We start from the raw sequence: 25847 nt of genomic DNA on the forward strand, positions 1-25847 counted from the left end.
TCGTCAGAGAATAACGAACAACATATGTAAACGAAAACATGAAAATTGAGTTTTTTATCACACTAATTTCAAATTCGTGTTTTGTAGTCAAATGATTGGATTCCTTGTTTTCATTTTCTTCATTTTTATTCAGAGTTGTGTCTTATTCGGTTCCTTACATTGTGTTTGCAGATCGTTGCAGTTTCCTTTTCATGCGATTCATGACGTTTTTGATGTATCTGATTTGTCCTCTAATTTACTTAAAGGTATTTTTGTCGATATATCAAACATATCTCTAAATTAGGTAAACTTATAAATTTTTCCAGATCATTAATACCACATGTAATAAGAAACAACTACTTGCAATAAGTATTTAACTTTATATTAAAGTAAAACATATAACTAGTATCAACTTTTCAAATAATTACCGGTATTTCTCTTATCTATGTTTACTTTAACTTTATTTTTGAAAGTCTAAGTTAATTACAATGGAAAATGAGAATAGAAAGGCGTTTTATTCACAAATAGTTCCGAATAACCCACCTGAAATACTTTTTACAGAAGAAACAATATCTGGAATTGATACCGATGTTACTTCAGACAATACGAGCAACACTGGATTTAAAGAAACAAGAGAAATTCATGTCAGTAGACAAAGATGGATGATATCATTTGGAGCAGCTACTGCAATAAGTGTGTTGTTTCTAGTTTTAGTGATCTATTTTGCAGCTAGAACCAGTTCATCAGATGCAATAAAATCAGGTAATGGTGAAGTTTCACTTTATTTCATCTCATTCACTGTATCTTACTCTACCGGTGCATCTTTTCCATGCTCCCAGTTTTTAGTGGAGTCGGAGTTGCTCATTTACTTTTGTTACTTTAATGTATTATTGTAGTTACTTTATGTTCTTTGTTGTGATTGTTTTTTTTTATGTCTGGTCTTTGTCCCTACATTACATTCTTTTGATTTCCGCTAGAATCTTGGTTCTATTGACCACTCTTTCTTTGTGTGCTGAATACACGCAGATCTGATTGGGGAAACTGTGCATTATACAGTCAGGTTGTTGGTATTCCGTTGGGCACTGATTGTGCTCTCTCTCAAGCCAATTTGTTTTTTTCTGCAGTTTCTAATTAAGTGTCATGGCTAAAAAATTTAAAGAGTTATCCAAACATGATCTGTTGCATGCATTGAATAATAAAAGTCGTTATGATGATTTGGCCGTAAATAATCTAAATTTGGAAACTTCGTTAAAGATATGTGCCTGAAAATCCTTAGGCATCGACAGTGCCTGTTCGCCTTTTCTTAATTAATATGTAAAGTACTAGAAAATCACAGATTTCATACTAACATTTTTGACAAAATAAATTATTTTGTTATGGATATTCTTTTAAGTATTTGTGATAAAATGTAAGATTTTGATAAACGTAACAGGTTCCTTCAGAAACGCTTTTGTACTAGTGGTATCGAAATAACAATTGAAAACATTTAATAGGTTTGTTTTCTTTGTTACAAAACTTTGATATAAAATACATCTAGTTATTTTTACGGCACAATAGTCTATAAAGAACATTCATTCAAACAAAATCCGACGGCTTGATCAACTACTCTAATTACATTAATTTTTAAAGAAAACGATTTTTAAATAATTATTTATTTTTTAAATCCCTTTTTGAAATATAAAATATTTGACCTTCGATTCTAATTTGACATTCACCAAAGCTCTTTAGACCACAGCCATGGTAAAAAAGTGGTAAAAACACATGACCACCATTTCTTCCAACACATGAGCTACTTATGTTAATTAATATGAAGAAAGTGGTCATATTAGAATCGAAATAAATCACGGAAATTACATTGTATAATTGTTTAGCGCGGAGTGGCCATTTATGTCATTATCTAAGCCCTTACTATTGTTCGGTGTTAAACCAATGCGTCAGAAATGTTCAGCACATTGTAAAACAAGGATGAAATATTGCTTCCGTGATTTATTTCTTAATTGCATCCCTACCCAAATCCTAGGTCATTTGTCAGTAATACATAACATTAACTGCATAATTTATTGTCTATATAGCTCTTGACATTGCCACTCCAAAATCAGTCTCATGGTTTTGTAGTGACCGATCATTTCTAATACTGGGTGTTTTGTTAGTTTCGTCACTTTTTAATGTGTTTGTTTCTGTGTATTTCTCATATCTTTCATTGATAGAAATCGTTTGGTTACCGTGGACTTATCAACCCTGTTGTAGAGGCCTGTCAGAGCTTGCTTTAAAGTGTCTTTACGCTTGTTGGATATATTTAAGCTAAACTCAGAAGATATTTAGTTATTTAGATTCAAATTATACGTTGGTGCTTTAGTTGCGTTTCACCATATCTGTGTTTTTTAAGCTAGGAGTTTCAAGTGTTAACATAGGAAAATCAGGAAGGACTGTCTCAGTTTTTCAATTTCAGTTTCTGAAAAAAAATCATATTTTAAGGGAATACTAACATTCAGTCTACAACCTTGATCTTGAATATAAAGAGATAACTAGTTCGCCTTGGTTTCCTATCTGTCTCCTTTATACCTAGTGATTAACCATAACGATGATGGCAGAGGTGTTTAATTTGAAACTTTATGTCACATGTGATGCTTTGTAATCACAAATGCAACCTTTCTCAAAGTTGAAAGTTGTGTTTTGATTAATTTCAATGATTGAAGAGAAATAAATTACACAGAAAGCATTAATCATTGAAAAAAGGGAGATGACTTTGTTGTTAGGAAACTCAATTTCAGAGTCGTTCATTGATGATTTAAAATAAATTTCATACTAATTGACAATCAAAATTACAATGGAATAAACATTTTAATGGGATAAAATTTACCCTGTACCACCGATACCACAGGATCTGTCTTATTTTTACACGAACAGTATCTTAAGTTGATATCTTAATTATAAATGTTGATCACCCCTGTTTAAAGACGTATACTAATGTAATGAGATTCCAAAGCTCTACTGTTTAAAAGTTTCAGTATTTTCATTTATTTATTTAAGGGTCATGTTTATCTTGCCCTTGTGAGAATGGAGCAACGTGTACAGATTTTGAAGACAGCTACACCTGTGCCTGTGTACCTGGATATCGCGGAAATAACTGTGAGACAGGTAATTGAAGACACCGCTCGAATATTAGGTTCAATGTAAAACATGAAGAACAAGAGAGAGAGAGAGAGAGAGAGAGAGAGAGAGAGAGAGAGAGAGAGAGTGAGAGAGAGAGAGAGAGAGAGATATCATTTGAATCATCATTTGATCAGAGTGAATTACCAAAATATAATCAGCAACACCGAAGAATGTCTTGATTAAACGAGTGTGCAGAACCTGTTTCGCGCACGAGTAAAATGTTCAAGCGTTTTTGTTTACCCTACCGGTGCACCTGGTCCATGCTTCCAGTTTTTATGAGTCCGAGTTGCTCATTTACTTTTCTTATTTTGTATGTATGATTTTAGTTACTTTGTTCTTTGTTGTGTATGTCTTTTTTCCATGTCTGGTCTTTGTCCCTGGATTACATTCTTTTGATTACCGCTATAACCTTGGTTCCCTTGATTACTCCTTTAAAATTACGATTTACTACTCACATCGTCCTATACACCATACTTTTAATGTATAAAAACTGGGAGCATGGCCCAGGTGCACCGATAGGGCAAGCGTCCTCTGCTTTTCTAGAAACACCCGCCGAGTTGCTCATAAAAAGTCAAGTCCAGGGTAGACAAACGAGGAAAGGAAAACTATGACACGTTGAATAAATCAGTTTTCATGGTGCTGATGGATACACTATAACGATCCACGAGTTCATGATGACAACCATAAAACGTCTGTAGTGATGACTTCAATCTTGTAGCAACACAACCCTGTCCCAGAAGCCTATTTGTTAGAGTTCCAGCGCGACACAAAAAGTCAGTGCACTCTCGGCAAGCTCCGGCACAACGCATGAACTCTGACATGAACACCCACACGCAGGAGCCGAACGGATGTTGCCACACATGAAAGGAAAGTTGACAGTTATGATGAAAAGTCATCACATGTGTCGTAAAGTTTGGTCAATAGTTTTCCTTTACCATCGATTTCTAAGTGTAGGTCAAGATATGAGGCTGACTTCACAGTGTCTGTAGTATCCTTTATCTCAAGTTCTTTTGGGTAGATGCGATGTATCAAATCCCCGCAATTAGGATTGTTTAAAGATAATACGTCATCTATATAGCGGAAACTGAGATTGAAGGATCTAGCCAAACGATATTCTTTCTTTCTTATCAGATCAGCTATAAAGTCAGCCTCATAAGAGTGAAGGAATAGGTCAGCAAGTAAAGCACAATTTGTTCCCATTGGAATGCCGATCGTTTGTTGAAGAACACGTCCATCACACTGGACAAATATGTTGTCGATGAAAAATTCCAGCATTTTGTAATCATCTTCCTCTGTATATTTGGAAGATGATTTGGAATTATTTCTTACAAAGTATGAGGAATCTCTACCAAGACCTATATATTTGTATCTAGGTGTACCATCTTTTTTGGAAAAACAACGATGTATAATGTTTTTAAGTCGGGATTTTAACAGAGTATGTGAAATAGAAGTATACAGTGTTGAAAAATTATAGGTTTTAATGCTATTATATTCATATAATAGTCTTGAACTGATTGTTTCCAAAAGATCTTTCGAATTTTTCAGGATCCACATTGAACTAATACCACTACGGGAGTAACAAGTGTTGTGTAGGACTGTAGATGCTCTTTGACAGTTGTTAGTAGAGAAATTAAAAGTTTTGAAAGAGGTTTGATGGTACATTTTGCAGATCCAGCTATGAAACGTTGTTTGTATGGATTCTTGTAAAGTTTAGGAATCCAGCACATAGACGGTAAATCAGAATCATCGTCCCTGGTAGAGAGACGCAAAGAGGATAGCACAGATTTATGGTTATCCACAATCTCTTCTTTGGAGAGAGTGGTAGCATTGTAGGTCTTATCTAGCAGTGTAGGTCTTATCACAGCTATTATTTTCTACGTCTACCTCTGATAATAAACATTGGATATAAAACGTTTTACAGACAAAAACAATGTTGTTTTGGGCTTTGTCGGCTGGTGCGACAACATATTTGTCATGTATAGTAGCTTCGAAATGAATTGAATAAATAAAAATAGTAAACGAGATTTTACACGATTTTAGACATCGATGAATGTTACACGACCCCATGTAGAAATGGTGGAACTTGCGTTGACAATATAAATAGCTTCACATGTGTCTGCCCTTCAGGATATAGTGACACTAGCTGTGGCACAGGTAGGTAACGTTAATGTGTGTAGTGATTGTAAGTTAACAAAAGAGTCTGAAAGAACCTAAGCTCAAAAAGCCTATGAAGAGTCGTAGAAAAAAGGAGGCAATTTCATAATGCGTTTGAATGCATCTGTTCTTTTAAATATTTTTTATGAGGGAAGATGCTACTTGGACCGACAATTTTCCCCGTCATAAAACTTTGTACAATAATTTTTCATAACTCATACGATAAAGTTCTCAAGCAACGTACCAAGGTATATTAATAGATTAAAATGTTTTATTAGAACTTTTAATTTATACAAGATTGTCTACTCTAGAAAGAGTAATCAAGGGAACCAAGGTTATAGCGGTAATCAAAAGAATGTAATCCAGGGACAAAGACCAGACATGGAAAACAGACATACACAACAAAGAACATAAAGTAACTAAAATCATACATACAAAGTAACAAAAGTAAATGAGCAACTCGGACTCCACTAAAAACTGGGAGCATGGACCAGGTGCACCGGTAGGGTAAGCATTCTCTGCTTTTCTAGAAACACCCGCCGAGTTGCTCATAAAAAGTCAAATCCGGGGTAGACAAACGAGGGAAGGAAAACTATGACCCGTTGAATAAATCAGTTCTCATGGTGCTGATGGATACACCATAACGATCCACGAACAATAAGATATATCCTATATAAAAAAAAATCTCTGGTCATTTGATAATTTGGCAACTAATTGTAGTGGCTCAATTTAAGCTTTTTCCTAACATACATGTACTAAAAGGAGAATTGGTTGAAAGTAACTTATAAACACATCTCTTATTTTTAGAAATAAACGAATGTTCATCAAATCCCTGTCAAAACGGAGGTATATGTGTTGACAGAGTCAATAGTTATAAATGTAATTGTAAGCCAAAATATAACGGAACGAACTGTGAAATGGGTAAGTACATGTATAAATCATATTTATACACGCAAGATGGAGCTGTTTTGTTCCAGAATTGTACCATTATTAACAAATCGATACATTTTGAGGTTATATATATTTTACCCTTGTCTCGATTGAGCATTATAATATGTGTTTGCTTGAATACATGACATTCACACATGTATTTGTATGCTAAATCAAATTGAGTTTTTGTCAATGAGATGTAATATCGCACACTTTCTATCCGTCCAAGTAGATAAAGAGACCAAATAAAAGAGAATTCTTGAATACATGTTAATTTTAATTATCGATAAAAGCCTAAAGCACAAATAAATATGCTTTTCTACAATGGAGCAATTAAATTTCAACAATCTGCAAATATGGCCAATATAAGGCTCTAATCATCCGAAATGCCGAGGAATTCTTCAGCTTTCCGAGTGTTGATATTTATGATCCAGGAAATAAAACTAATTCTTAATTCCATCCTTTTTTCCTCAAGATCAGTTAAAGTTAAATAAACCGTTTATATATTTCATCTTTGTAATAATCAATACTCAGTCTAATAAAAAATATTACATGTTAAAAACGACCTAGCACAAAACAAATCTTGAATAATTGTCAAATATATTTAATATCACTAAATAAAGGTGAAATAAAAACAAATATTTCGGATAATCAAAAACAGTCATCAGTATTTAAACAATTATAATGTAATTCGATGTAAAACAATTACAAGGTTTAACAATGAAATTTATTCTAAAGCTGAATGAAAATGTAATACTTTTACAAAAGACACCTTAACCAAAATGGTAATAGTTATGGAAACAAAATATATAAGTACAAACAGAAAAGGACACTACCATAGTTTACTAGGGCAATGGATGTGCTATAAACCTGGTTAAGACCCGAACCTATAAAAACATTATTTGTTCAATTCAATAAACCGGAACTGTGTGTTATACTGAAGCTGCCATCACAATCATTGCACTGAAACCATTCTACACAACCAAGTTCTTCAAATTTGACAATACTGCATACACAAGTCTAGTTGAATCCATACGTCATTTGTCACCGCTTGGCTACAAACCAGCAGACTTAAATAGGAAATATGAGCGTGCCAGCAATGTCTGCTGTAATCATCTACTAAAATGAGCATGTTGTTTTATATATATTTTGTTTGAAAAATTTGTTTTTTGAAGCATTTTATTTTCTACAAAACAAGATAAAACCTTAAGGAACCTCTGCTTGTTAACTCATTTTTATTAGAAAGTTATCCAAAATCATCCAAAGGTCCCCATAGTTATTACTTTGGAACCCGATTTAGCATTCCGTAGACCTAGGGGCCTTAGCGATGACACGGTAAAATCAGAAGACGAAATTTCCTCTAAACCCAAACAAAAACTGACGGGTCAGTATATATTGTGTAGAAATAAAGTATGTATATCCAAACCTCCTAGACATACTACACAAATAAAATATTATCAGTTATTATATCGTTGGGCAGTTTTCAGACCACTTAATGCTTACATCAACTTCCTTGTATTAAACTTGATCCGATGGAACAGTGCAAAGAACAGAGTGGTCGACATTCACAGACATACATTCAGTATTTATTTGATGTGACATGCATCAAAATATGATCTCCTATCCTACGTTTTAACACCACCTATGTAAACTGTCTTGCACTACCATGCATCATGTATTAAATACATATCTAACGTAAACTTGGGAATAACCTAGTCAGCGAAGGCTATATTCTATATAGCTCTGTCGGCTGAGTGGTATAGGCAGCTGGTCCTATTGCAAGTGTTTATATATATATTATATATTATATATATACATAATCAACACTATTGTGCAACAGAAAAGTGGTTTAAACCCATAACAAAGTAATCAAGGGAACCAAGGTTTTAGCGGAAATCAAAAGAATATAATCCAGGAACAAAGACAAGCCAATCGAAAAACAGACACAAGCTACAATGAATATAAAATAACTAGAATAATACGTACAAAGCAACAAAAGTAAATTAGCAACTCAGACTCAAATAAAAACTAGAAACATTGTCCTGGTGCATGAAAATAAGCATTGTGGTGTTTGGGTTTCCTCATTGCTCATCGGAGACCTATTGGTGGTCTTGAGCTGACAATTTTTTATCCCGTTGGATATATTCTCTTTGACAAATTATCATACCAATTCTCGTTATGTTTACCTTAAAGGTCAAAATTACAGTCATTTAAACTATCTCTTAACGAACATTTTTGCCAAATTCAATACTTGAAAGATAATCTACAGATTCTAGCAGAAATCAAAAGAATGCAGAGACCAGACATGGGAAACAGACACACACACAAAAGATCATAAAAAACCAAAAACATATACGTACAAAGAAACAGAAGAAAATGAGCAACTCGGATTCCACTAAAAACTAGGAGCATGGACCAGGTGCATCGGTAGGGCAAGTGTCCTCTGCTTTTCTAGAAACAGCCTCTAGATGCTCATAAAAAGTCAAGTCCGGGGTAGACAAAAGTTGAAATTTAAGGAATACTATGACGCTTTGAACAAATCGGTTCTCATGGTGCAGATATTTTTACTTTAACGATCCACGAATTCATGATGACGACCATAAAACTTCTGTAGTGATGACTTCAATCTTGAAGTAACATAACCCTGTTTCAGAAGCCTAGCGCGTTTCGAAAATCTGCGTAGTCACGGCAAACTCTGGCATAACGCATGCGTTGTGATATGAAAACTCTTTACGTAAGTGCTGAAGGGATGTTGCTATAGATGAAAGGACATTACGGAATGAAAAGTCATCGCATTTGTCGTATAGTTTGGTAATAGTTTTCATTTTGATCTCTAAGAGTAGGTCAGGATGTAAGGCTGACATCACAGTGTCTAGTATACTTTATCTCATGCGATGTATAAAGTTCCCAACATCTGTATAGCGGAAACTAAAAATCAAAGCATCCTGTTAAACGATGTTCCTTCTTTTGTATCACATCAGGTATAAAGTCAGCCTCGTACAAGTGAAGTAATAGGTCAGCGAGTATCGGAACACAATTTATTCCCATTTGAATTTCGGTCGCTTATTGAGAAACGTGGCCCCCAGACCGAACAAATATGTTGTCGATGAAAAATTCAAGCATTTAAAAAAACCCATCTTTTTCAGTATATTTCGAAGATGACTATGACATTTAACTTACAAAAGGTTGATGACAATGATGTTAAAAGCTTTTTAGTTCCATTGGCCACGGGCCTTTTGATTTTCATGCTTTGGGTGGAGGTATCATTGACAGAAACATTTTCTGACGATGATTTGTCAATAAATAAATGAAGGCTCTTATCTGTCTCATGGAATATTTTCCCAAAATACATTTTCTTTTATTTATCATATGAAATGATTTGCCAAAATGAAAATCCTAACCACGTCTCAGAAAATCAAATTGTTTGTGCCTTATTCATTGAAGAGAGAAAAGCATTATGTTCAAACATTATGAACGGATAAAGGACAGATGTTGCGTGTATATTTAAGGTCATTATTTGCATAGAAAACGAGTGGTGGATTGGGCTGAGCAATATCCAAACTGAAGGGAAATTTGAATGGGGCTGGGCTTCTCTACACCAATTGGCATTCTTCTCAGCCTGACGTTTTATCTGTTGGTGCTTATCAAGGAGCAGATTGTACTTTAACCATTACCAATTCATCCTACAAATGGTTTGAACGAAGTTGCAAACATCCATTGGGATTCGTTGGTGAAAAACCGGCGAAAAGTATGCAAATATTTAAGGGTCGTTCCACTGTTACATCTTAAATAACCACAAAATCAGCATCATCGGCCAGCTAGGCAATACAACTATTAGTGTTGCTTGCTGAGTGATTCCTTTTTGAAGGTTATTTAGTACATCATTTACACCATTTACAAACACCATTTAGGATAGTACAGTACACTGCATCTAGAATATGGGGTTATGTAGAATAGAGGATCAAATTATCGATATATATATCATCAAATGTATATCGAATAAACGCCAAAGAATCAGAAACGTTCTATTCGCTACATCGCTCCTTCGGAATATGTTTGATGCTGCCATATGCATAATGACGTAAAAATATAGTGTAAAAACTTCCCAAAAAATTGAACTGTCAATGCTGCGAGGCAAATGTTTGTCGTTCATGTGCCGGACTAAAACACGTACTGGTCTGATGTTTATTGCTATACTGCTTACACAAACTATTCGTCCAGTTAGGTAAATGTAAATGTTCCATAAAGCTTTATCTTTTTATGACATTGTTTTTGTTATGGACATAAACTGAATAATACATCAATTCACTTTCACCTGTTATTTACCTATGGACATGATTTATTTAGAATGACATATTGGACCGGTGCGAAAAGCTTTTGTAGTATTATTAGACTTTTTTAATCTGCAATAGTCATTAGAAAAACAATGTCCTTGGTGTCATGTAAATTCAACATAATATTTGTTGTGAAGTAGCTTAAATCAAACGTAAATAAGAATAATGAATTAGTGAACAATAGTCACGTTTAAAAGGTAAAAAGGAACTAAATACAAATAAACTATAAGTGAAACGTAAAAATATTGAAAAACATGAGCCTCAATTTTCGGCCTAACGGCCTTCGTCAGGAGCAAAAATCTTGAGGAGAAAAATTGTCAATCCCTAACACAGAGACAAGGTGACTTTCAAGATTGATCTTGATCATTATGAAGTGTGCGTTAAGTTCATGATGAATTTTTTAAAAGGAAAAGCAGTTGAAAACCAGGTTATGGTGACTAAATAATGCGGGTTTTGACATTCATTCCAAAGGGATGGGCTGTCTCAAGAATGATGATACGCTGTTCTAGGAGCTTTTATTTTTTTCTCGCCTGAACACGTTTTCAAAAGGACAGTTATTTTCATGTCGTTAACGCTGTGGTTTGCCTCCCGAAAATTTTCCCCGACTGGACAATCCTTTCCATTTGTGACACTTTCTTTGTGTTCTACAAAAACGGTCACCCAACTTTCCGATAGATGTAAATTAGGCTAATGTATTCATAATGTACCCAACTTTACGTATATAATTAAGAGAGTATCCAAGCAAGAACCAGGCAGTGGGTTGCATATGAAAAATTTGGTTTAAAACAAAAATCATCCGTTTCATATCATAAATGCATCCTGTCGCTAAGTTTAATGTTGGTTTTTGATTAACTGCAAGAGTAAAAAGGCAAAAATCACATAGAAGGCAATGAAATTCATTGAAAAAGGGAGATGTTTTTGGTGTAAAATTTGGTTGCTTGAGCCATCCTTTGTCGTAATAAAAAAATCGGTTTACTATTTGACGTACATATGATATCGACATTACATTGAAACGAAAAATCAATGGAATAAAATTTACCATATATAGGCCATATCATACGATGGCATATTAAAATGTCAATTTATAGTGTCATTCTCTAGTTTTGATTGATCAGTTTTGTTTCAATCCTGATTTGGCCATAAATTCTGAGTTTTTTTCTCTCACTTTTCATACATATTTTATTAAAACAAACATAGTATCATTTTTTTATACTATATCAGATAGTGCATACTCTTATCTCATTCTCGTTAATCAAAATCAATATTGTGTAGCCTATATTTTAATTTATTTAAAAAAATGAAAGAAATTGCATTTAAAATTTGGTACACTGTTACTATTTAGACATTTTTATTTAGTGATATAACGTATTCTCTGCTTTACGCGAGTGCACGAGTAATCGAGGGAATCAAGATTTTAGCGGAAATAAAAATAATGAAATCCAGGGACTAAGATACGACAGGGAAAGAGACACACACAACAATGAACATGAAATAACCAAAATAATACCTATAACGCAACAAAAAATAAATGAGCACCTCTGTAGGGGCACGGTAGGGTAAGTGTCCTCTGCTTTTCTAGGAACACCCGGGCAATTAATCTTATAAAAATTATAAATCCTGCCCAATGAAGTAAACATTTCTAAAACAATTATAATTTGTAATTCTTTCATCGTTTTGTTTGGTTATATGATAACGAATTTTCAACAATTTTTTATTTTTAGTGACATGTGCTTCTGGATGGAAACAATACAACGCAAAATGTTTCATTTTTGTAAAGAAATCGAAAACATGGCACGAAGCAAAGGTATAAATTATCGTTACCATATATCATATATTAATAGATCTGTCTTCATATCCTCATAATATCAATCATAAGATCAGTCGACTGACCTAACTAATCTTAACAAACTTATCTTTAAAATAAATTAGTTAGTCGACCTTAAGGATTTTTTTTGGAAATAAACAATGTTAATTTACAAAGAGTAATCAATAGTACCAACATTCTAGCGGATTCTACAAAGTATGGCCAATCAGTAAGTAAGAAAATGCAATTGTGACTATTAGAAAAGGAACAACATCAAACAATAAAAAAAAGATAGAAATGTATATACATAAAAAAAAGTTCTCCAATGCATGGAAACCGGAACTTTTAGAACGAAACAGACATACGTTCTCGATTAGAACAATTATACATTGATAATTTGTTTTACATTTGTGCTAATTTTATGTCGATTTTGTCAAAGAAATATGTTTTATAGAAATAGATCAATTTCTTCAGTATTGCAACTTCCTCAGTATTGCAACTAAAATAAAAAATGATTTAAGGCACTTACAATGTAGATACGCAAATTCTATGTTTACAATTTGCAGGATAGTTAAGGAACTTAAATTGCATTATTCTACTACGTAAAATAACAGTCATTAAATTCTACAATGTATTAAGCAATGTCTACGTTAACGTCTGCTGGCAATTACAAAAAAGAAAACAAATTCACTTTCTTTTTTAACAGTAATTCAAACGAACCAAGATTCTAGCTGAAGTTAAAAAAAGAATGTCTAGCCATGAAAAGCAGAAAAACACAACAAACAACATAAAATAACCAACACAATAATACACAGTAACAACAAGAAATAAGCAACTTGGATTCCACTAAAAACTTTGAGCATGGATCAGGTGCCCCGGTAGAGTAAGCGTCCTAAGCCATCGCATTGCTCATTAAAAGTCAAGTCCGGGGTAAACAAAGAGGAGAGGAAAATTGAAACGTTGAGCAAATCACTTTTTATGGTGCTGATGGAAACGGGGAAATAGAACATGGGTAGAGGGAACATTACAGTAAAATTGTAGTTATGATTCAGTTTAAAACCTCATTTGTTTCCTACAAACGTTTTGTGGTCGTCATCATGAACTTGTGGATCGTTACGGTGTATCTATTTGCATCACCAGAACCGATTTGTTCAAGTGTCATAGTGTTCCTCTCCTCTTTCGTCTACTTCGGACTTTTCTGTGAGGAGCTCCGCGGGTGTTTATAGTAAAGTAGAGGACGCCTACCCCATCGGAGCACTTGATCCATGCTTCCAAGTGTTGGTGGAGTCCGAGTTGCTCATTTACTTTTGTTTCTTTGTATGTATGATTTAGTTACTTCATGTTCTTTGTTGTGTATATCTGTTTTCCATGTCTGGTCTTCCTGGATTACATTCATTTGATTTCCGCTATAATCTTGGTTTCCTTGGTTGCTATGTATCATATTAATATTTTTTTCAATCAATGCATGATTAGAACATCTGTCGCCAGAAGGAAGGCAGTTTAGTTGAGATTCACGACAAGGCAACTGACATATTCTTGAAGAAGACTATTCTTACGTTGCCAGGTAAATATACAATTCCACTGAGGCTGCATGTGTTTGCATGAGATAATCCTATCAGTCATAATTTTGGGGCTTTTATGGTGCAGAGTTCTTATTCTAACGTTTTCCTTTTTTATGTTGTTCTGTTCCAAAACTGTGTTTGTTTTTTATGGGTGGTTGGCATTAGGGTAATATAAAACTTTGCAGAAACTTAAACCAATTTTTGATATTTTTACATTCCAAATTTTATCATTTCAAGAAGGTACTATTTCCATGTATTCAGAGAAGGATCTCAATGTTTCAAACGCCTTATTCTAGAAATAAAAATATATACATGCATCGTAAAAACTAAATGCAGGTAGGGCGACATAATATATCGCAAACCTAGAAACTAGTATATCTACTAATTTTGTATAACTCAATTGAATCAATGTTGTTTTCTCCGTAGACATTTTAAGGAAGAACTCTTTATTGCAAAAACAAATTACTAGAAGTTTACTTTAACTTGTACTGCGAATAAGAAGAATTTTAACTCTTTGCCAATTGCACTTTAAAGAATAGTGATATACCTGGAGGAATGACGTAACCATGCCTATAAACTAAATGCATGAAACCTAAGTGCATTGGTAATAGATTAATGGATTTTAATACAGTTGTTTATAACATCAACAATACTATATTGCCAGAAAGATAGTTGCTGTTAAATGCACCGTAATTCCTCTTGTCTTTTTCCTAAATGTAAATGTATTTTGCAATTATTTTCGCAGGGAATGATTATCATTTTTTCACTGGTGGAACAGACCAGCAGCAGCATGGATCCTATGTATGGGATCACAGCGGAATGTCTTTAAGTTTCATTGACTGGGCACCAGGACAACCAGGTGGTGGAAACGAACATTGCCTTGTGCTTGATTATAAAGACAACTACAAGTTTCATGACTACCCCTGTACTTCTAAACTTGGCTATATCTGCGAGAAACCACTTGGATAAAATAATAATATTAATAATAATAATAAAAAACTAAAAAATATTACAACTAAAATAAACTGAAAAAAACTATTTGAAAGTTATATTTAAACCTTATTAAAATGCCCTAATAAAGCAAACATATATCCCCTTCAAACAAAACCCTCCTTTTGTAGAACAATGATACCAACCAGTCGTGTGACATACAGAAAACCATATGGTAGAACAACCTAGAAACAAACGTATGTACCTTCCGCTATTCATGCAAAGGGTTCACCAACTTCAATATTCAAATTTCGCATAAAAAAAGCATATTATTTTGGGACTTTAAAATAACTGATTTCGGGATGATGAACTACGTAATATTCTAGTTTAATGCTTACCGTTTTAAACTCTATCTGTGTCGTATAATATCTATTTTCACCAAAGAAGGCAACTTATTGTCATTTTGAACTTAAAAAAAAATAGATATTCCATAATTTTTTTTCTCTTTCATTTCCGCGTTATATCAAACGATAGATGATTCTTTTGATGATTCTGTTTGTAGTATTTTTAAAGTATTTCGAAGTCTGACAAAAAATGATGATTTATTCGTACGTTAAATTTATAATTTGAAATACTCTTTTTTTAACAACTAATAAATGCAAAAAAGAAGCAAACAAAGCCGTGATGAACAGACGAAAAACAATAAACAGTCACAACGGCCCCGAGAGTAACATTAAAAAAACTACTAATTTCTAGTACACAAATGTCTCGAAAGCTCCTGATTAAATTATACATTAGGGACCCATATTTATAATAGAAGATGTAGATATCGCTAGGAATGCACAGAACTATCATTACCAAAGAGATCAGAATCGTTGTAGCTATTCTATTTATCTCAAACACATGAACATATTGCAGAAAATTGTACTTTTGACTCTCTGCAATGTGCAGTTCTAATATGGAGCAACAGCTCAATCATCTACCATTTAAACAAAGAGTACCCATGCGAACCAAGATTGCGTTAGTCGTATAGTTTGGTAGTGAGATTTCCTTGTCGGTCGATCTTTAACAGTAGGCCAAGATATATGGCTGACTTCATAGCGTAGGAAGTGTCCTTTAATCCATGTTTTGCTAAATCCTTTAACTTTACATACAGATATATTGATGACAACAACCCTTCTCCTGGTAAATGGTTACTGTCAATATACCCGCCAGAGCTCGAGACGAAGGAGACTACAAAAACAGTTAATTCTGCATCTTTTTGGACATATATCTCGAATTTGATACGGTGGTCATCTCATCACTAAGATTTATGATAACAGAGACTATTTTTAATATCATATTATTTTTACCTGTGCAGCAAATCCCTTCATCTTTTGCATATGGTGTTCACAATTGATTCGTTACGCTAGAGCAAGTACTTAATACTCTGGTTTTATTGAAAGAGTAATCAAGGAAACCAAGGTTATTGAACGCCATAAATATCTGCGTTACAGACTCCTGAATCAAGGAACACAATTATTTCCTATTGGAATGCCGATCGTCTTATGAATGGCACGACGAACACACTGGACAAATATTCTGTCAATACTAAATTCTAGAATTTTAAGAACGCATTCTTTGGTATATTTTGAAGATGATTTTGGAATCTTTTGTTGCAAAGTATGGACAATTTCTATCAAGAACTACGTAGCTCATCCTGAATTTCAATACTTCGTGATCTCTGAATTTTGCTCATAAACAGCATACATTCATTTTTTGATAGTGAAAAGTGTTTTCCATATATTTAACCAAATAACCATGAAAACTGATGAGTTCTACGTGTCATAGTTTTTCTTTCCTTTTTCGTCTACCCCAAGCTTGACTTTTTTATGAGCAATTCGGCGAATGATTCCCTTGAGTACTCTTCCAATTATATTTTGTTTGGTGAAAATAAAGAGAATAGAATGTACCAACATTTGCAAAATAATATTTGTCTCACGTAATTTACTCATAAACAGGAATTTTGTGTTGATTTTTCCTTTCAAAGTAATATTTTGGCAAGAGATTGAAAATGAAAATTTATAGAAACAAAAGAAATTCACGTCAGTAGACAAAGATGGATGATATCATTTGGAGCAGCTACTGCAATAAGTGTGTTGTCTCTAGTTTTAATGATCTATTTTTCATCTAGAAGCAGTTCATTTGGTGAAACAAAATCAGGTAATGTTGAAATTTCACTTCATTTCATCTCATTCACGGTACCTTACCCTTCCGATGCACCTGGTCCATACTCCCAGTTTTTAGTCGAGTCCGAGTTGCTCATGTGCTTTCGTTACTTTGTATGTATTATTTTAGTTACTTAATGTTCTTTGTTGTGTATGCCTGTTTTCTATGTTTGTTCTTTGTCCCTAGATTACTTTCTTTTGATTTCCGCTAGAACCATGGTTCCATTGATTTCTCTTTCATTGATAGAAATCGTTTGGTTACCGTGGATTAATTAACCATGTTATAGAGATCTTTCAGAGCTTGCTTTAAAGTGTGTTTACTTTGTTAGATATATTTACGGTTATTTCAGACGATATTTACTTACTTAGATTCGATTATACACTGGTTCATTAGTTGCGTTTCAGCAGATTTTATCTAAAACTTCTTATTGAATGTATTACCGACATTTTTTAGTCCATTGTTGGTAGGTTTTGGAGCTTTTATATAATTTAAATACAAGGGTACGTGCTTGCCATTAGATTTTAAACTATATTACACCCCGTTATTGATATATGTAATTCGCCATTTAAGTTTAAAAAACAATAATGAAAAATAATAATAAAAGTATTTAATGATATGAAGCATGAGTTTGATTTATCGACAACTTTTGCTCATGAATGCATTTTTTTAAAGCCGTATTCAATCTAACTGTTCTTATTTTAATACCGAGTTTTATTGTATCATGAGTTATTTATAGTGTATATAAAATATTGTGTTTATGAAACAAACTTGTAGGGCTCATTTTTCGTGATATGGACGAATGAAAAAATCAGCTGTTAAATCAACTGATAATATAACTTTAATTTGGACAGATCAAGTGTATAGAAAAATATATTTTCTATTCCGTTACCGAGATATTAAGCCCACAGATGTAGGTAACGGCCTCCATATTTTCATGGTTGTTGAAGCGATGGCAATGGAGCGTTTCAGATGTGCCTCCAAATATAAAAGACTTTTTTCTGCATATCCTACGACTTGATTTCTCAACACTTTCGGAGGAAAGACATGGAATACATGTGGGAACACAACTTACCCTACTTCCAGCCCTGTAAATTCTGTTTTTCCCTCAATTGTCATGCATATTGTATTAAAACAAACATTGAATTGAGATAGTAGCTTTTTTATAATATACCAGATAGTGCATACTCTTGTTTCATTCCTGTTACGAAAAATCAATATTGTGTAACCTAGATTTTAATTTATTTAAAAAAATGAAAGAAATTGCATTTAAAATTTGGTACACTGTTACTATTTAAATATATTTATTTAGTAATAAAACTTATTCTGTGTTTTACATGAGTGCAAGAGTAATCTAGGGAACCATGATTCTAGCGGAAATAAATGGACTGTAATGTAGGAACAAAGATACGAGAGGGAAAAAGGCACACGCACAACAATGAACATAAAATAACCAATATAATACGTACACAAGTGAATGAACACCTCAGCAGGTGCACCCGGAGGGTAAGCGTCTAGAAACACCCGCGCAATAAATCTTACAATTCATAAATACTACGCATTGAAATAACCTTTTCTAAAAAATTACAATTTGTAAAGTTCTTACATCGTTTTGGTTGGTTAATGATAGTGAAATATTAACAATTCTACGTTTTAGTGACATGTGGTTCTGAATGGAAACCATACAACGCAAAATGTTCTTTTTTGGGACGATGTCGAAAACATGGTACAAAGCAAAGGTATAAAGTACCTGTACTTTATCAGATATCAATCGATCAATCTACATATTCTCATAAAAATAATCTAATGATCAGTCGACTGGCCTTACCAATTTTAACAAACTTATCATTAAAAGTAATCAATAAGTCGACATTAAGGAATGCTTGGAAATGAACACCATGCAATTTGAATTTACAAAGTATGGCCAGTCGAAAAGTAGGCAAATACAACGATGACCAACAGGAAACGAACAAAATAAATCAATAAAATTGATAGAATAATATAACAAACACTCAAAAACTAAAAATAAAGGCAAGTCCCCCAATGTATAACAACTGTTATACGAAATAAAAAGACTAAAATGCGTTCTCTATTTGAACAATCATACATGCAGTAATCTATGTCGATTATGTATTATAAATATGTTATATAGCAGTAGAACATATCTCTTTATTGCAAATTAATTTAAAAATGATTTAAGGCACTTACAGAGTAAATCCGCTCATGGTTTGTTCAAATTTGTAATAATCTTCCCAATTTCTTTGTTAGACTTGAATAAGTCGAATTCGTATTTAATCGTGCAATGCAAAACATATTTATACTTCAGAACTCCAGTCAAAACAGGTAGTCAATATATATATGACACATGAACCACATCAGGGAAACTTTAAATGCTTTAATCGCCGTAAAACTGGTTAGATATTGATGTTCTATGCTGGGTTTATTTTGTCATAAGTCATAAGTAAATATATAATATATTAAGTGTATCTCTAATATTTTTAGTGAATTGGAGAAAACATATCGGCTTGTTGTTATATCGAATTTACATATACATGAATATTTAACACACACGTTGATATATTGTAGGCATTCTGTAAATCTAAAAACAGTATATTAGTAGAAGTACGTAACAGAGATATCGACAATTTCTTAAAGCACACACTGAGAAGAATGCCAGGTACAGGTCTTTATATGCATAAACTGTCCACTTATACCATATACAATCCCCTATTCCCGATTCTCATTGTCCCTTTCCCCATTCCCCATAGAAAAATCCCCATACAATCTCCATTTCAAATTTTGTATCAAAGATTAACATTGTAAAATCAAATTCTACTTTTTTACCTTTTTCAACATTTTAGCTATTATTTTGAATTATATTCAATATCTTTTTTTAAAATCATTTAATATTTCAAAACTAATTTCCCTATCCTCCCCATTCTACATATTTTAGATTTCATTTGATATAAAATTTCTATAGTTTTGAATTGAAAAATGTGACATCTTCATCATATGTCAGATACTAAAAGGTTTGTTGTAGATTAAACAATTGCGAATTTAGATATTTAATTCATTTGCAAATAAATAAGATGAACTTTCTTTATGTCTTGTACCGTAAATTGAGTTTATACCACTTTCGTATTCTACCTAATTTCTTTTTTGTGTTATGTAACATAATGCTTTTATTCATTTTTAATATCTCTACATTTATGCTGTAATTTTGATCTATCGAAAACTGTCGGCCATTTTTGAACATTTTCGAGAGAAAAATCTATGTTAACGTTATCATTGTTTAGCTGTATCTATATTGAATAACCACGTTTATGAAAAGAATGGCACTGATAAGCATATATAAACGTATAGAAAGAGTTCGAGTCCCGCGGAGGGAACGACCAAAAATATGCATCGCAAATTTGACAGTTCTAACATCGTTGGGAATTTTTCAGACCTTTCTATACGTTTACATATCTTCCCTGTATCAATTTGATCCGATGGAGCAGTGTAGCGAATAGAGTCGTCACATTCTGAGACGTTGTATAATATTGATTTGTTGTGACATGCATCATTAATTTGATCCTCTATCCTACATAATAACATCTAAATGAACTGTCCCGTACTACCATACATCGTGTACTAAGTTACAGCCGTATATTATTCCTACGAGGAGGAATGACCCGGCCAGCGAAAGCTATATTTTTATATAGCCTAGCTGGGCGAGTGGTCTAGGGCGCTGGACTTTGTGCAGGCGGTGTTGCCATAGATGTCACAGCGGTACGAGTTCGAGTCGCGCGGAGGGAACGACCAAAAATTTGCATTGCAAATTTGACAGTTCTAACATCGTTGGGAATTTTTCAGACCTTTCTATATATATATATATATATATATATATATATATATATATATAAGTCTAAAGGATTGTACAACGATACCGATAAAGATGTTAACACACTATAATAAATGATATAATGGGCAAAATTTTCAGTCAACAAATGACCTTCATCAGTGCCTTAAATAAACTGAGTGTGTATGAAAGTAAATGGTCTGTGAACACAACTCACCTGTGACGTATAAATTTGTTTTATGCGTTGTGTGTTGATCTTGAATACTGAACTTTAAAAATAAAAAATATTTACAAATACTGTTATAAGAAACTGTACAAAATAGGAAGAATTTAATGTTTTTTGTTAATTCCGTGTGGGTGTAAAACACGGAGTTCTTTTATCCAAAATCCCTCCCGCTTCACTCTCTGTAGATCGCTCCAGATCGTGTTTTGTTCCACGATGAAGATTTTCATTTTGTTGAAATCATCGAGGCAGTGTTTAGGTAATCGAAAGTGTTGACTCACTGGGAGTAAAGGCTTTTTTGTTAGGTCGCTACTGTGTCCGTTCAAGCGCTTGTGAAAATGCTGTTTAGATTCACCAACATATTGAAGGCCACAAATGGGACAGTGGAGCAAATATATTACATTAGCACTCTTGCAGTGCACGTTGCAAAATATTTTGTAGCGTTTCCCCATGACTTTGCTGGTGAATGATGACGAGTGGTGCATTTGGTTGCAACATTTACACCTTTTGTCACCACAGGAGCGACTCTCGCCTGGAGTCAAGTTGGGCTTAGATATTTCAGCCCTCACAAGTAGACTACGCAAACTGTCTGGCTGTCTGAAAGCAATCATAGGTGGTTCGGGAAAGACTTTGGATAATGTTGAGTTTCTCTCGACAGAGGCCCAGTGCTCACGAATGGTGTTGTGGCTGTTTTTAAGGCAGGGGTGGTATGTTAGAACACAAGGGGTTCTTTTACATTTTTTCTTTGCCTTGTATTGTAGCAGACTACTTCTTGGGATATTGTGAATTTTTTGGAACCCTTCTTTGATGGTCTTGTATCTATATCCCCTTCTTCTTAAATTGTTCTTCAGTTGACCTAGACGTTTCTTTAAGGATTCGTCATTTGAACAAATGCGTCTTAGCCTAAGAGCTTGACTGAATGGTATACTCTTAGTCAGGTGAGATGGATGACAGCTCTTAGGCATAAGATATTGATGTGTGTCAGTTGGTTTTGAGTATAGGTCTGTGGAGAGCTCTCCCCCCGATAAGGTGCTGGAGGTATTGAGGAACGAGATGCTAGTAGCAGATGTTTCGTGAGTGAACTTAATTGAAAGATGTTGACTGTTGGCACGAGCGATAAAATTGTTAAGTTCTTCTTCGTCATGTGTCCACTTCATATCCACGTCGTCAATAAACCTATACCAGGGCAGAGGCTTTTCTATAGAGGATTCAAGTAGTTCTTTTTCAAATTTTCCCATGAAAATGTTGGCATAAGACGGAGCCATTTTGGTACCCATAGCTGTGCCATTTATTTGTAAGTAATGGTCTCCATTAAAGGTAAAATTGTTCTTTTTTTTTAAAACCATTGTGAGCAAAGTGACTAGGCAGTTAGTAGGTCGAACTTTGATCTTCCGAGAGTCCCATACTTCTCTGCAAGCCTCGATACCATCAGAGTGAGGAATGTTGGTATAGAGAGATGTAGTGACTCGGAGTAAGGACCAGGTGCACCGATGGAGTAAGCTTTCATTGCTTGTCTAGAAACACCCGACTAGTTGCTCACAAAATAATAGAAAAAAGAGGAAAGGAAAACTATGACATTGCGTGTGTCGTATATTTATGTCAATAGTTTTCTACTGATGACTAACTGAATGTCAAGATATGAGGCTCACTTCAACATGTCTGAAGTACCTTTATCTCAAGTTCGATGGGGTTGCACTTTTATTTTGCCTTATTGGGGCATAGGCTGCCGTCTCCATTTCACCCATTCCTGGGCTGTTCTTTCTAGTGTTGGGATAGATGCGATGTTTTAAATTGCCAAAAACTAGAATTTTGTAGCGATAACAATTTATCCATATAAATGAAACCCAGATAAGAGAATCTGGCTTCACGATGTTCCTTACATAAAATAAGATTAGCTATACTGTCTCATAAAAGTGACGGAATAGGTCAGCAAGTATAGGAGCATAATTTGTATCTATTGGAATGCTGACCGTTTGTTGAAAAACACATCCAACACAATAAAATCTTTTTATTTGGAAGATGATTCAGAATCATTTTACATAAATAAAAGAAATCTCTTCAAAGCACGATGTTTCGCGTGCTTAAGTCAGGATTTGAACTGCGTTTGGGAACTTTGTAACACAGCATGTCATCTGTTATGATGAGAAATTCAAATAAAATGAACAAGCAGTGTTTGTAAAAACTGTGCAAATTATGTAATAGGTGATATACACCAAAAGGCTACATAATTTATTTTGTCATTTAGTTGATTAAGTTGCTTTCCTTCTATGTTCATTCCGTGGGTTATTATAACTAAGTAGTATATTTAGAAACAGTATTTTACTATCAATGGATGTTTAAACGGCAAAATCAGGGACTATATGACAAAAGGGAAGGTGGTGGTGAAAAAGACTGCTTCTGTCGGTTATTTAATCATTTTTGGTCATCATTGGTCCATGCTCCCAGTTTTTAGTGGAGTCCGAGTTACTCATTTGCTTTTGTTACTTTGTATGTATGATTTAAGTTTATGTTCTTTGTGTCTGTCTGTTTACCATGTCTTGTCTTTGTCCCTGGATTGCATTCTTTTGATTACGGCTATAACCTTGATTCTCTTGATTACTCCTTCATAAATTTATCTTCAAATTTCTTTGAACTCGTCGATTTTAATTGCAGAATCATATCATCCCAGTCGTCCATTGGTATCGCCAATACAATTATTTTTGCAAATGATGAATACTTACGCTACCACACATCCTTGACCAAACTGAATATTGAATTAAAAACAAATCCTATTTATTTTGTGCAATTGTCTGTCATGCCAATACTAATGTATTAAATATAGAGAAACATCATGCTATAGCTATAATTGTGTTTACAGAAAAAATCATCAAAGGAACCAAGATTATAGTAGAAATCAAAATAATATAATCTAGAGACAAAGATCAAACATGGAAAACATACAACACAACAAAGAACATAAAGCAACTAAAATTAAAAATAAAAAGTAACAAAAATAAATGAGAAACTCGAACTCAACTAAAAATTGTGAGCACAGGCCAGGTGCACCGGTAGGTTAAGAATCTTTTGCTTTTATAGAAACACCCACCCAGTTGCCTATATAATGTCCGGGGTAGACTAAAGAGGAAGGGAAAACAATGAAACGTTGAACAAATCAATTTTCAAGGAGCAGATGAATACAAAAACAGTTAAAACAAAACCATACATTAAAAATACATTTCAATAAAAATCGCATTTTATTGTATTCTTATCCATTACGTCCAGCACTATTGAAACCATGTGACAACGGGAAATATATTGGCTGACATATTTGCAACTTTTTTTCCCATCGTTTACCTTTAAGAAAATGTATAATTTGAATCTTTTGACATGGCATTTTAGTTAAAACTTGAATCATTTAAACTAAAAACTAAAAGGTACAGTATGTTATAATATTCATGATAATTTCTCCTTTCTTGATAATACATGTAGAAAAATTCACATTTAAACAAGATTATGCCGTTTTTAAATGACATTCAAGATTACAAATGCAAATATAATGATGATATAAATGTCTTATTAATCCTGTGATTAATAAAACATAATTTTAAATAAATACCAACGGAAAAACAATGACAGAAAAAGGAATTCAATGCGTAGTCTGAACGAACGTCGCTTCCCCAAAACCATACCACAACTTCCGTAATGAAATCGCTCTTGGTCTATATGTCTATATGTCAAAATCAGTACAAATTTCTAAATAATAAATATCGTACGCGTATACATAATACAGAAATTCTCAGGGGACAATTCTGATACATGTAAAAAAAGAACATTGCATGTATTTGTTCCTGTTATTTTATTGCTTTTATCAACAGCTAGCACATTGCGGTCGATCGTATTATATTTTGCGGATTTAAAACTATTCAATCACTAATGGCACATACTTAGCCTACTTAAATCAGTTTGATATTCATATAAATCGATTGTTTACATTTTCGAAATTAACAATGCCACATAACTTATCAATTCCATGGTATTAGTTTGGCGAACTTAGTTTGTCTGTAGTTTCTTTTTCTTTTTTGTTTATTTGTTAAGGGTTGTACGCATTTTTATTTTCTTTGCTACATATTTTGTTATTTGACTTCGTTCTTGCGAATTGGCTAAATATTTAAAATCCTGTTTATTCTTATTGTTGTTCAAAATTAGAAGGAAGAACCGAATAACAACGACTTTGGTGTAGCTAAAAACGATATGGATGATCTAAATAAAGTTGCAAAATCAGAAGGACCAGCTGCCACATCAGAGTACATCATGAATTACCTTAATCGTTGGAAGGCGTAAACAGTGGTTTTTGCTGTGACGAAAGAGACAACAACTGGAAAGTCGTCTTTTGTCAACGATTTTCGTGGAGTGAAACCTGGCAAAAAGGGATACGCTCAATGTGGTGGCGGACACACAACAAGTACCTGTTATAACCAGCCAAATAACTCAAAAATTCAGTTTTTTTTTACCTTCCCGGAATTGGAACGACAAACATAAAGCGCAAAAGATATATTGAGAAATATCACTTGCGACTTTGTTTTGATATTTTTTTGACAAAGTACCAAGCGAGCATAATGTATACCTTGCATTAACGTTGGACAGAAATAAAGATCTCTACTGCTTCGTAAGCTCCAAGATTGATATGGACATCGACAACGCGTACTATAACAACAAGAAACGAGAGGATGTATTGTCTTTCATACGTTAAAAA

General features: G+C 33.6%; 1 protein-coding gene across 1 annotated transcript; it reads left to right on the forward strand.

The window, feature by feature from the left end:
- Positions 1–371: 371 nt before the first annotated feature.
- LOC148620587 (neurocan core protein-like) lies at positions 372–14965 on the forward strand. Its single transcript, XM_088574267.1, has 7 exons — positions 372–741; positions 3010–3117; positions 5173–5286; positions 6094–6207; positions 12272–12354; positions 13828–13918; positions 14662–14965. The coding sequence occupies exons 1-7, from the start codon at positions 468–470 to the stop codon at positions 14883–14885; spliced, it is 1008 nt and encodes a 335-aa protein (XP_088430393.1). The 5' UTR covers positions 372–467; the 3' UTR covers positions 14886–14965.
- Positions 14966–25847: the final 10882 nt, after the last annotated feature.

Source organism: Perna viridis, chromosome 3 (genome assembly GCF_037379345.1).
Source record: "Perna viridis isolate PV_CMFRI_1.1 ecotype Kerala chromosome 3, ASM3737934v1, whole genome shotgun sequence".
NCBI classification, from domain to species: domain Eukaryota; kingdom Metazoa; phylum Mollusca; class Bivalvia; order Mytilida; family Mytilidae; genus Perna; species Perna viridis.

What these genes read in the sequence shown, in the direction of transcription:
- LOC148620587 (XM_088574267.1), top strand. Translation starts at nt 468, where the DNA reads ATGGAAAATGAGAATAGAAAGGCGTTTTATTCACAAATAGTTCCGAAT. An exon ending in TGACACTAGCTGTGGCACAG is followed by an intron (nt 5,287 to 6,093) that starts GTAGGTAACGTT and finishes TCTTATTTTTAG; the next exon opens with AAATAAACGAATGTTCATCA. An exon ending in CGGAACGAACTGTGAAATGG is followed by an intron (nt 6,208 to 12,271) that starts GTAAGTACATGT and finishes TTTTATTTTTAG; the next exon opens with TGACATGTGCTTCTGGATGG.